Here is a 13,288-nt window from a genome sequence, read left to right as displayed (position 1 = left end):
ATCTGGAAATGAAGTAAGTTCACACTTCTCGCCCTTCGCTCCTTTCTCCTTAGTCTCTTCTTCTTGATTCTTGGCCCTCTTATCCCTCGTCCTTCAACTGAGCGTCTTTTCGTGATCCGTTTTCTCCAAGCACATCCAGACCGTCTCGTAGATTAAGAAGGCTCCATGCTTATTCTGTCATCACGAACTCAGAGCTAGTAATAACTGGATGACCCGTGAAGGTATTTCAACCGTCATTTAGCTTGCCAACGAAGTGTTGAGAGACCATAACTTTGGCTCAGTCTGCTCGCTGCCCGCGCCATTTTTGATCTACCCAGGTACCCAAAATGGTGAATTCAAGATTGAAGCATTGATTACCTGACCCAAAAAGAAAGAAAAATAAAAAAAAAAAAAGGAAAAGAAAGAAAAATAAAAAGGTATCCTAGGCAAGAAACATTTAGATATCAAGAGGAGTTTAGATAATCCTCATCCCTTCCCTCCGCCACCCACCCAACTACGACGGTGTCCCATCTCGACTCGGCACACGCAGCTCCCTCTTACTCAAGAAGCTCCTCCTCATGCCGCTGGTCGTCGACTTGGCCGACTTGGGGCTATCCGGCACCAACTTGTCGGCGCCGTCGGTGGCAGCCGGCGCGAACGAACTCTTGATCACCACCGTGCCAGTCCCCACCGACAGGGACTTCTCTGCCCCGGTATTCGAGTCGTCCACAAAATACAGCGCCTCGCCCAGCGGGTGGTCGCTGCCAAACGTGTGATGCTCCTTGGCCTCCACCTTGAACTGCGCGTCGGGCGTGCACTGAATGCGGAATGTCTCGTCGAACTTGACCATGCCGCTCGAGGGCTTGTGATGCTTCGTCTTGCCCACCTGCTTGGTCTTGCCATCCTTGACCTGTGTGACGGTAACATAGACATCAGCAGACGGGGCAAAGCCCGATGCCGAGATGACTGTGAACGACGCGGTGCCTGACGACGCCCCCGGGATGATGGCACTGTGGATTGATGAGGCCCCCACGCTCACTTTCCGGCTGTGCTGCACCGAAAGCCCGCCGTTCGCGGCAGCAGGCTTGCTCTCCGGGGGGCTCTCCGTGGTGATCCTCGGGATGTCGGCCGAGCTTCGGGACGAGATGCTGACGCTGTCGTCGTCCTTCTTGCCGCGCAACCCGCGCATAAGAAATGATGCGCCCTTGCCAACACCGTGACCGATGGCCGCGCCTCCTTTCAGGGGAACGCCGGCAACGCCCGTCACGATCCTGCCCGGCACCGCAAATGTGCCAACCAGGGTCGACGTGCCCTGCCTAGTCCGGGTGACGTAATCGGGCGTGAAGAGCATCCGGAGATGGAGCACGCCCGACTTCCCGTCGAGCGGGTACTTGAACTCCTGCGCCCTGAACGGCTCGAGCTGGTCCAACTTGATGTCTGTGCCGCCCAGGAAATCGGGCTTGTCGGCAAAGTCCCAGTCCCATACTGTCGCCTTGAACTTGGCCGCCATCCTGGAGGGCACAAGCACGTTGAAGGTCTCATTCCACGCAGGGCTCAACGTCTTCTTCTGCACCTTCGTCTTGAACACCTCCTGGCCGTTGAGCTCGAACTTAGCGTACGGGTCGCTCTTCCCGTTCGAGTCAGCAGATGGGAGATCCTGGGCATCCAGGACGTCGACGCGAAGGTTGCCCATGTTGTTGATACTCTCGCTCGGGTCGAGCTTCATCTTGACCGGGACATACTTCAGGCTGACCTTGATTGAGTACACGTCGCCGTCCTCATCCCTCATCTTCAAAGTGGTCGGGTTGTTCTGAGGCAGGTTAGCTCGCGTTGGAGAGGTGGATATCAAAAACCGGTTGCTTACCAGGCACTGTTTAAGAGTGTCCAGCGTGTTTCCTGACAACCGAGCCAAAACATGTTGCTTGTCTCCCTCTTCCTGCTTCTCCGACTTCTCCGTGACCTTGATCGTTAACCTCGAAAACTCTAGCTCGCGGATGAAGCAGTCGCCAATTTCATCAAACTTGTGGTGTCGTGTCCTCGCTGCCGAAGACACGTATGACGGGAATGCCATGTCGTCGACGAACACCTCGATCTGACTGGAAGCTTTGGGCAGCTCTGCTTCCATGAGTCTGAAAATGACCAAGCCGGACTCGTATCCAAGGAGCTCTTGCGGAGTGAGATAGACTTTCGGAGGTTCCCTATCGTCTCGCGATCTCCTGGGAGACGGTGCAAAGGCAGGGCTGGTCGGGGTCTTCGGCGTTAGTGGCGCGTCAGGCTCTTTCTCCTCGTTGGTCCTCACGTCCAGAGACTGTCTGGCAGACGATCTCGCATCGAGAGACGGCCTACTCAAGGAGGACTTGTCCTTGTCGCCGTCAACCCCATTCAGCTTGTCAGGATCCTTCTCTCTCTCCCTCTCCCTCTCCCTCTCCCGCTCCCTCTCCTTTTCCTTCTCCTCCTCCTCCTCCTCGGGATCGGCGACATTGAGAGTCGGGTAGAAGGCTACCGTATACGTGAGGACTCCCTTTGGCACGCCTTTGCCATGCATACGTAGGCCGTCGTGGCGTTCCTCCTTCTGGTCGTGGACGAGCCACTCGCCGGTCTCGTCCTGGGCCATGTAATCACCCGCATAAATCTCGGTCAGACCAAGACTGCGATCCTTGCCCACATTTTCGGCGTCCATGACCTCCAGCTGGAGGCGTTCCCTCGGGGAATGGATGGGCACGTAGAGTACCTCGTCCCAGTTAGGGTCGAGGTTGTTCTTGAATGTGACCGTGCGTCCTTTCTCAACACCCGACATTACGACCCGCACGTACGGATCGGACTTGCCGAGGGCCTCGACGTTGCGTAGCTGCCTGGCGTACTTGAAGTGTAGCCGCATGACTCCAACGGGGGTCACGTAGCCCCCCGTACCGGTCGCAATGCCTGCGATGGTCACCGGCCGCCACTGGGCCATCATCTTCACACGACCAGTCTTCACGCCGGCAAGGTTGTACCACTCCTGCCCCTTGGCCGTGAGCTCGAGCATGTCGTCCAGCTTGATATGGTACGTCCCGATCAGCTGATCTCCCGCGATATCTCGGTCATCCTTGATAGCGACCCCGAGCTTGGCATTCTTCCTGTCCGTGATCAAGATCTCCTTGGAGCCATTGTCCCAAATGGGGTTGTTCGTCCGCTTGAGCTTCTTGGTGACATGGACCTCCTTGCCGTTCAGGAGAAGCATCGCATAGGGATTGAGCAGGCCGACCATGCTCTTTGTGCCGTCGAGCTCCTTGGCTTGCTCCACGGTAAACCGCAGGATGCCCTGATTAGACTCCGGAGGCGGCTCCGTTGTCCCGTCTGGGAGCTTCTGGGGCTCCAGGACGGGGAAGAAGCGGACATCACAGAGCAAGACGCCCCTTGCCTTGCCGTCTAGGTTGAGCTCAAGCCTCTCGCCTTCATGCTCGTAGACCTCTTCGACATTCTCCAAGGCGAACGATGCGGAGCCGAGCTTCTTGTCCTTCCTGATCTCGTTATAGTCGTAGACATCTATGTCGAGAGAGTCATTAAAGGACGTGACGATGACGTAGTGCGTCTCGTTCCATTGGGGGTTCGAATTTTCCTTGACTACTTTGGTCCGCGCAAGCGGCTGCCTTCCGTTGAGGGAGACCATGGCATACGGGTCGGGCGTGCCGGAGAACTTATCCGTGTTCTTCAGCCCTTGCGCGCCGTGCAAGGTAATGGCGATCACGCCGATAGCCTGGTCGACAGGGGTGCCGGCCAACATCTTGGCGACCTCGATCGGGAAGACGTTCGGCGCATACATCATGGGAGCCAGGGCGCCGTGGATCTGCTCCATGATGAAGCTCTCAAGACCGGGAATGAAGTTGATATCGAAACCGAAGGTTTCACCGCCGAGCGGCTTGCAGACGTAGTCGATGGTTGGCCGCTCCAGGAAACACATTTCGACCTTCTCGACGTGCGGGAAAGGGATCTGCAGCTTGATTTTGAGACGCATCAGGCCGCTAAAGGCCATGTCTTCGACGATCACATCGAGACCCTTGCTCACCATCGCCTTGCCGAGTCTGATTTCTAGGATCACCTTGGGATTGATCTTGTTCTTGATCTGGCGAGCCGTCATGTCGGCTGTGTCGTTGGGTGTGAAGCTGAACATCCAGTCCATGATCACGACGTCGTCCTCCGCCTTGGGATACGTCTTCACATGCTCCATCCTGGGCGGCTTCGAACCGAGCGTGAAAGTCTTGAGCTTCAGGCTGTCCAGAAAGGCCGGGGTAGCGGAGCTCAGGACCTGGTCAACGGCGTTGATGACGGTCTGCGCGAGAACAGGTTGATATATGGGCCAGAACTTGACCAAGAAGGAATTGATCCACTCGACCGACTCGCTGTCGGTCTCGAGTTTCTTGAGCGCCAATTCGCGTGTGATATCGTCGCGGAAGTTGCGTCGCACCCGGCGAACAGAAGTGCGGTAGTACGTCGCGCAGATGGCCATGACGATGAAGACCCAGGCAAGGCCGCCGCCGAGCACGGCTACTAGCCACGAGGCGAGGCAGGCAAACACAATGACGGCCGCGTTGTGATACCAGTCTGGGCGATGACGTTGTCAGCCTGCACCCCATGGTCCGCGCATGAGGGGTAACAGGGCACGTACCTCCGAAGTACTTCTCAGACAACTGGGACTCGACCCACGTCGTGTGGTCCAGCATGCTCTCGCCCTCGTGCGCCGATTCGGTAGGCCAGCCAAACCTGGGGGCCCAGCCCGTCTTGCCCCAATCCTCCTCCTCCTCCTCATCGACCTTCCCGTCCACAAGCGTCTTCCCGTCTTCGGTCCTGGCAACCGCAAGTGCGCCGGCCTTGGAGGGCGAGGGGAGTTCGACGTCGGCCTTGGTTCCATCGTCGAGATCGGTTACGATCGCTACGCCCTTGGGTCTGTGGTGGAGGCCCTCGGGAATTGCCTGCATACTGTCAGAGCCGGGCGCCAGCGAACAATCGGGAATGTGCGGCGGGAGCGCGGCGAACACGTACAGCTCTGGCCTGGGCCTTCTTCTGCTCGGCGCTGGCATTGGGGTCAAAAGTGAACGCCGTCACGCCGGCCTCCCTGCTGTCCTCGACAATCTTTCGTTCTGCATCTTCGGCGGTGACGCTGTTGTTGGGGTTGCGGGAGGCCTCGATAGCGCCCTGTTGCTTGAGCTCGTTGGCGGCCACAGCAGTCGCCATTTTGACGAGCGCTTCTCCGCGACGCCTGCCGCTGTCGGGAGCCTTTACTAGTCAATCGGTTCCAGGACAGTGGAAGGAGGCGTTATGAAAGTGTGTCCGTTGGCAGCGGGGATTGGGTGCAGATAGGCGCAGCTTGGGGGTTGGCCGGAACTGGGTCTCGAGCTCCGGTATGACGGCACGGGAGGCACAAAGCGCACCGAATGACGCCGGTTGAAACGGTTCAAGGAATGTAAACGGAACTAGGAAAAAGGGACGGAGCCAGGCTGGCCGCCCAGAAACAACGGCAGCAGGAGAGCAACAATTGGACCTGCGAACCGTGAGCAGTCAAGAAGAGCAACAGCACGCACGAGCTGTGTATGTACCAAGGTAAGTAGTGTAGTTGATTGAGCGATGCTTCATTGTTGAGCTTGTTCCGAGCGGCCTTGGCAAGCCGGGACCAGCTGGGATGGAATTGGAGATCAGCAGAGATCGGGGTGCAACGTCAGAAGGGCCTTAAAAGGCACTAGTGTAATGCAACTCTGCTTGTTGCGGTCAGTGCGCTTAACTGCCTCAGGAAAGGTGGCCTACGTTGGTTGCTGAACCTGTGGCCGGCTCAGCCGAACTGGGCCATCACCTGAGACGCATGCCCACTTTCCAAGCGATGGCAGTGGCTGAGGCTTCGTCAATCCCGCTCTCCTTGTGCGCTTGCCAGCTGAGCGGAGCAGAACGGAGCATGAACAACCCCATCGGTGCTCATCCTGGGCCAGCTGGCGTTGCTCGTGGCGCGAAAAATGCTGCGGCACAATGAACGGAACACGGATGTACAGTAAGTGTTTGCGTGAACCGGTGGCGCCGCAGCTTACGCAGTAGGTGTCAATCTCTACTAGGGACACTCTACTACACGGGCAGTACGGAATACAGCTCCGCAGTTCCATGTTTGAGGTTCTGCACCCCCGTTTTGCGGACAAATCTGACCGTAAACTACCTACACTGCATCACGTCTCCCGTCTCTCTCGTCCGTCTCTTGGCGAGCTGTCTCGACAGCAAATTGCATCATAGGGTGACGTTTGCTGGACACACGCGGATGGGATGCCCGCTCCCCAAAATCAGGTGCGGGTCCGCCAAGGCGAGGATCCCTGCCGGAAATCTCGGCAAGCAAAACCACCTGGGCATGTGTTATTAGCGAGGGAAAATAATAGAAGGTTACTGTGCTAGCTCCGGATACCTGGGTACGTTTCGGTGCGAGGCGGTGCTCCGCTTCCTGGTTGCATGTGGTGTCTCGGCGGGTGTTCGATGAGAAACAAGCAAGCATGGCCACTCGGACCGCGCGATTCCATTCTGCTGTGGTCAGAAAGTCTGAGTCTTGGAACAGATTCCGCGGGCCCGGCGACGGACTCAAAGGCCCCAAGACTGGGCCACGTTCACCCGACCCTGCTTCAGGAGTAGACTCGATCAGGCTTTACGCAGTAAAGTACAGAGTAATTGTACCTTCACTTTGGATAATGCGTAGGCGGTCGTCGTTAAAGAGGTCCCGCCAAGACTAATTTTGGAATCTACCGTTTACAAGTATTTACAAATTGCCAAAGGTAAGCAGGGCTACGACGATGTTGAGCAACATTGATAGCAAAGATTCGTAAAGACTCGTAGCAACAACTTTGCGAAACCTTAACTAAATCAAAAAAAAAGAAAACGAAGTTAATCCGTACTCTAACCTTAACCTGTATCTTAACTATAACCTGAACCCTAACTAGCGGGGGGCTAGCGCCGCCTTTTGCACCTCCCCTGAACTAACCTTTGGCAATAGTGTAAACGCCTTAGCGATCGTGGCTACGTAAAAACGTTGTAAAAACATTGCCGACAATTGGCTGAAATTAGTCTTGGCGGGACCTCTTTAACGTCCACCGCGCAGGCTTGCTGTGTTAGCGTGATGAGGCATGAAGCGTAAAAAAGGACTTCTTCTATCCAACCAATGTACTATGCAAGCTACCTATGTACATAGTCCCTTCCATTGGCCGTGGCTATAGGTTGCGTTATCTGGATTAGCATAGTGTGTACTTACAGTACACCCCTAGTTTATTTGTTAGTCTAGTACTTATGATGGATCACGCTAGGGGCTCTAAATCACAGGTATCTTCCTAGCCGTCTTAGCACAAAATAAATCAACGGCAATAGAAAGTCAGAGAGCACTATAGCTTCTAAGTGCAATATAGCTTCCTTTGATATCTGACCAGTTAGCGAAGTAAAAATGGCGTTTAATACACTGCTTTATCGATATTAAACGTGCTTCAATCAAACTTGGATTTCGGAGAGTGATGAGGAACAGGTGAGCAAAAAGGCCGAGTTTAGTTGGCTGTCGGCCCCTGTTAAAAAGTGGGGGCAAAAACCAAACTAACAAACAAACCAGGAGTGTCCTATATATAAGGTAACTACAGTTCTACCCTAGTTTGTTTGTTAGTTTGGTTCTTCGCCCCACTTTTTACCCACTTACTGACAGGGCCCTGCAGCCAACCAAAAATCGGCCTTTTTACCCACCTGTTCAGCTTCCTAGCTCTAGCACTGCATTCAACAAAACTATCGACTAAACCATTAAAAAAAGCATCACCACTATCAAAGTGTCACACGCAACTGTGGCAAGGGCACCCATGACCGCACCGCGGTCAGGGGTGACGAGCGTTCCCTTAAAAAAGGGAACCTCACCCGGAACCCCTTCGTAGGTAGACAGACTGCATCAACATACTTTTGTGACACATACTAGTGTTCAGGAGTGCCGCCTCATCAGCTGACGAGGCTGAGAGGCATTAATCTTTCTCACCCTCACACGTTTACCGCCAGATGGTCACCAAGAACCATCTGCGTGTAACACAAAGCTATCAAATCCTTCAAAATCGCCCAGGGCAGCCAAATCAGCCAAATCAGCCAGATCAGCCAAGTAGGCAGCCAAATCAGCTAAATTAGCCAAATCAGCCAGATAGGCAGTTTAGCTATAAAAAGGCCCCATTTTCTAGGTTCGAAAATACCTACCTTCCTACCCTCCATCCTGCCTACCTTTCTAGCCCAGCCAGAGGCCCACCGACCTAGCCTAGCTATATAGCATATCTGTGACGGCACAGCACGCTGACCACCGTTATATGACTTGCGCACAGACCTGTCACGTGATTATACACTTACGTGACCTCCTGAGTTGATGGATCTATAGGATTCGAGTCGACTTCTAGATTAGGAAGGAGGGGTTGACTTGCCGATAAGGAAAAACGTGCTAATAAGGCGAACCGCATCTTACCCTGCAACGTATAGACTTTGTAGCCCTACTGCAAATTGTAGCTCTACTGCAAATTATCTATACGTACTACCTAAGGTATTTAAGTATAGTTTTCCATCTATATATTAATAGTTTCCTTCTCTCTCCTTAGACTTAAAGTCTTTGTCAATCGAGGATCAATTCAACTATAAGTTATCTAGCACTTGTTTTACCTTACTATAACATTACTTTAAGTCTTACTACTATAGGCCTATAAAGGCAATATAATATCTAATATAGCCTTTCCCAACAGGACTAGTTTAGTTAGCTAGGGAACCTAAATCTCCGATAGAACCTTCGACTTACCAACAATATAGTACAATAGGTTAGCTAGGAACTAATTAGTACTAAGGACAAACCGTCAAGTATACAATAGGTTATTGATAGCGAAGCAACCTCTAATTAACTAGTAGTAAGCAATACAATTACCTTGTCAAGGCGATTCAACTATATCGATTAATAGAAGAAGTCCTAAAAGAGGTATAATTCTACAATGGCTCGTAAAACGGAAAATATAGGTTATACTCCTAGACCTACTAAACAGGGCTAGAACACCTAGAAGATTGATCTAGTGGACCTCTGTAAGTTTAACGTAGGAGGTAACCGAGGTACTTAAATTCAATCGAAGATTAGTGATTTAACTCCGTTTAGCTCCTAAACCTATATAACCGCCAACTTGATTAAGGAATATAAGCTTATAAACCCTATTCCTAAGTTTTTTAACTAAATTAGCTAAATCGAATACTTAGCTAAAGAATAGGAGGTAGACTTAATTAAGTATTATATAAGGCTTAAGAACAAGTATATCGCTATTATTTACTTCCCTTAGAATAATAAACTAATCGCTCCTAAGGAGGTCTAGCTATTGAATATTAAATAGGTCGATCAGTTATAGGGCAACGATCTTATTAAGATAATCCAATTGATTATTATATAGTATAATATAGCAATTAGGTAAGCTATAGCCCTATAAGTCACTTACAATGTACTAGCCAATTCGATAGCAATGCTATTTATAAGAGTTTAGCAGTTTAAGCAAGAACAAGGCAATGTCTCTAACCCTAAAGAACTTTCTACTTTATACGCCTAAGTTGAGATACTCTTATATAATAAGATAGCACTGGAAGACGAGAGGACGGAGCTCCTTAAGAAGATTGCTAATATAGTCGATCTATAGAGCTAAACTATACCCTTGACCTAAATTGAACTAATATAAACCAAGTTATACTCGAAGTTATATAATCCTAATCGTCTAATCCTAATAATTAAAAAGACTTCTAAATCTATAGCCTATATAAAAACTACAAAGATTACTAACTCTAAGAAATTCATTGATAGCAAAGACCTAAAGTATTTAGTATAGAAAGTAGCTATACTTTAGAAGATTAAAGAGAACTATAAATTGTTTTTGACAAAGAACTTAAAATTTAGGTATATAATGTCCTTTATTAGTAGCAAAGTAATAAAGGCTTTTATACCCTATTTAGAAGAAGATATAGTAAAACTGATTACTAATCTCGACAAGTTGTTCAACTTTCTAGATAGATTCTATACTAATTCTACTAAGCTCTACTATATAAAGAACAATTTCGTAGCCCTAAAGATAGGATCTATACCCTACTATAAGTTCTTTACTAAGTTTATCTACCTTGCTATTAAGTCTAAGAAACTTAAGGATAAGTAGAAGGAGAAGTTCTATACTCGACTCTCTTAGAGCCTCTATTTCTAGATAGCGAGAGATCTAGTTGATCTAAATATCAGCTTTAACGACTTCACTTGCCTTAGTTACTAGTTCTCCTTGCTCTAGGAGATAGTTAAAAAGGATTAAAAGGATAGAAAATCCAATTTACTAGGATCTAGATAACTAAGTAGAGGATTAGGTCCTATAAAGAAGAAAGAAAAGACCCTTTAGTCGGATAGCTCTAGCGGAGGCAAGGCTAAATTAGGATCTCCTAGGCTCTCTTAGAAGGAGTGTAATACCCTAAAAGAGGAGGGTAAATGCTTCTATTACTAGGAGACTAGCTATATAAAAGCGTAGTGCTTAAAATATATTGTAGCTACGATTAAAAAGATAGAGGTAGACCTAGAAAAAATAACAAACTTAGCTAAAGAAAATAAGACTAAGACTATTAAATTAAAAAACTAAGAGCCCTAAGGAAAGTAGACTCTAGCTTAGGGCTAGATATTAGGTTAGCAGTTACCTAGATAAACCTTTAGTAGCTTATAGATAGTTAGAGTCTCTCCTTCCCCTATACATTAGCTATTAATAGAACTAGTATTATTATCATTATACTCGTTGACTCTAGAGCAAATAGATATATCTTCTTTAATCGAACCTATATAAAGTAAATCGCTAAGAAACTTAGTGTTAAAGAGATACTACTTAAGACTCTAATCTCTATAAAGGACTTCTAGAGCTAGTCTACCAACTCTATCGACTTAATTCTAAGATTCGATCTCTAAATTAATAAAAAAATATAGAAGGATACCCTATTCCTAGCTCTTAATATAGGAAAGGAGCATTAGCTATTACTAGGCTAATAGTAGCTCGTTTACTATAATATTCTACTAGATACTCGCCAATATTAATTAATCTAGCTTAAAGATAAACTATATAATCTAGAATAGAATTATATCCTTAAGATTCCTTACAACTCCTTTGTTCCTAAGGCCCTAAACCCTAAACACTAAAAGGATATTAAATAGAGAGACTAAGCGATAAAGCGTTAAGATCAGTGTTAGAAGGCTTAATAGCAACTATAAATACTAAAGTATAGAGAAATACTCTTTAAACCTTTATCTAATAAATTCTACTAATTGGTATAACCTACTAAAGATCTAGAAATATATTAATTAGTATAACCTAAGGTAGACCTAGGATTATACTAATTAGTGTAACTTAAAGTCTCTAAAATATATACTAATAGGAGTAATCTTACTAAACCCCCTAAGAAACCCCTATAGAAGGTGTTGTTTAGAGGTATATAGGACAATAGCCTCTAGAAGATAGACTAGGCACTAAAGAGCGAGGAATTTATTTCTCTAAGAACCTATACTCGACCTATAACACCTAAAGAAAAGGAGGAATAGGCCACCTCCTAGGTAGAAGAGGGTAAGCGACTATAGATTCTAGAAGACCTAATTAAGGCTATAGTCATCTCTACTATAGCCTTTAATAAAATATTCTTTAAAGGAAACTAACAAGAGAATTCTATACTAGGATTTATTATAATCGCCTAGATCGACTAAGCTATCGAGGCTAAGAAAACTAGTAAACTCCTTAACGATAAAGACAAAGAGGTCTAAGCCTAAGTCGAAGAAGCAATTACGAAGTACCTTTACTTTATTGAATTTACTAATATATTCTTAAAAAAGGAATCTAATAAGATACTACTAAAACGTAAATACAATTATAAGATTGAACTCACTAGACTACTACCTTAGTGAGTAAGCCCTTTATACTTCTATACCCTCGACTAGCTAGAGATTATAAAAAAGTACCTAGTTAAGAACCTATAGAAGGGTTTCATTAAGCTAAGTACTGCCTTATACACCTTCCCTATACTCTTTGCTATTAAAAGAGATAGGACCTAGAGATTTTACATTGACTACTAAGCTTTAAATAAGGTTATTATCAAGGACTACTATCTACTACCCTATATTAACGAAACCTTATAACAACTAGGAAGCACTAAAATCTTTACTAAGATTGATATCTAGTAAGCCTTCTACTGAATTCGACTTGCCTCTAAAAGCGAAGATCTAACAACCTTCTAAACCTACTATAGTCAATTTCGCTATAAAGTCCTGCTATTTAGCCTATATAATAGACCTACTACTTTCTAGCGATTCGTCAATTCCTAGTTCTTCAAGTACTTCGACATATTTATAACCACCTATATCAATAACCTAATTATCTACTCTTAGAACAAAGAAGAACACTATAAGTATATATAGCTTATTCTTTAGAAACTATATAAAGTAGGTCTTTAGGTAGATATTAAGAAATATAAATTCTATACTACTGAAACTAAGTTTTTTAGGTTTATCGTTAGCACTAAAGGCGTCTAAGTAGACTTGAAGAAAATCGAGACAGTAGTTTCTTAGGACCGATCTACTACTATATAGGGAGTACAAGCCTTCCTTAGATTTTATAACTTTTACTATCAATTTGTCTATAAGTATAGAAGGATTATATACCCCCTATAGCGCCTAATCGTTAAGGGAAAACTGTTCAAGTAGACCAAAGAGTATAAGGAAGCCTTCTAAGAACTTAAGAGGCGAATGACTAATACCCTACTCCTTAAATACTATAATCTTACTAGAGAGAGCTAAATCAAAGTCAATATATCTAGTGGAGTTATAGCTAGAGTCTTCTAGTAGAAGTATAATAATGGTTAGTACCCTATTACGTTCTTTTTAAAAATAATGTCTAGACTAGAAAGCAATTACTCTATTTACAATAAGGAGCTCTTTGCCATTGTATATACTATTGAAAAATAGTACCCAATGCTACTTAGCCTCTAGTAGTGGTTTAACATCTTATTTAACCACTATACGTTACAATACTTTATATAGAAGAGGCTACTTAATATATAACAAGTCGGATAGGCTAAGCTCCTCTTTGCCCTAGATTTTCAAATTGTCTACCGCCTTAGAAAGTAGAACACTGTTACTAATGCCCTGTTCTACAAGGTTAAAGAGCTCGCTACCTAGAAGGAAGTCTAAGAAGCTTACTATACCTAGACGGTCCTCCCTAAGAGCAAGCTAGACTTATAGATCTTAGAGGAACTAGAGTTACTATCTAAGGAGCCTACTAAG

At 46.6% G+C, this 13,288-nt stretch overlaps 1 protein-coding gene across 1 annotated transcript; it reads right to left on the bottom strand.

Moving 5' to 3' along the window:
- Positions 1-231: 231 nt before the first annotated feature.
- Positions 232-5,300, bottom strand: THITE_2120977 (uncharacterized protein). The gene is made up of 4 exons (XM_003656357.1): positions 4,999-5,300; positions 4,625-4,928; positions 1,844-4,560; positions 232-1,789 (listed from the first exon to the last, which is right to left on the bottom strand). Exons 1-4 carry the CDS (start codon positions 5,188-5,190, stop codon positions 494-496), a joined length of 4,509 nt encoding a protein of 1,502 aa, XP_003656405.1. The 5' UTR covers positions 5,191-5,300; the 3' UTR covers positions 232-493.
- Positions 5,301-13,288: the final 7,988 nt, after the last annotated feature.

Source organism: Thermothielavioides terrestris, chromosome 5, assembly GCF_000226115.1.
Source record: "Thermothielavioides terrestris NRRL 8126 chromosome 5, complete sequence".
Classification (NCBI taxonomy): domain Eukaryota; kingdom Fungi; phylum Ascomycota; class Sordariomycetes; order Sordariales; family Chaetomiaceae; genus Thermothielavioides; species Thermothielavioides terrestris.
Note: the sequence above shows the minus strand (reverse complement) of the source record. Positions and strands in the feature narration are given on the sequence as shown.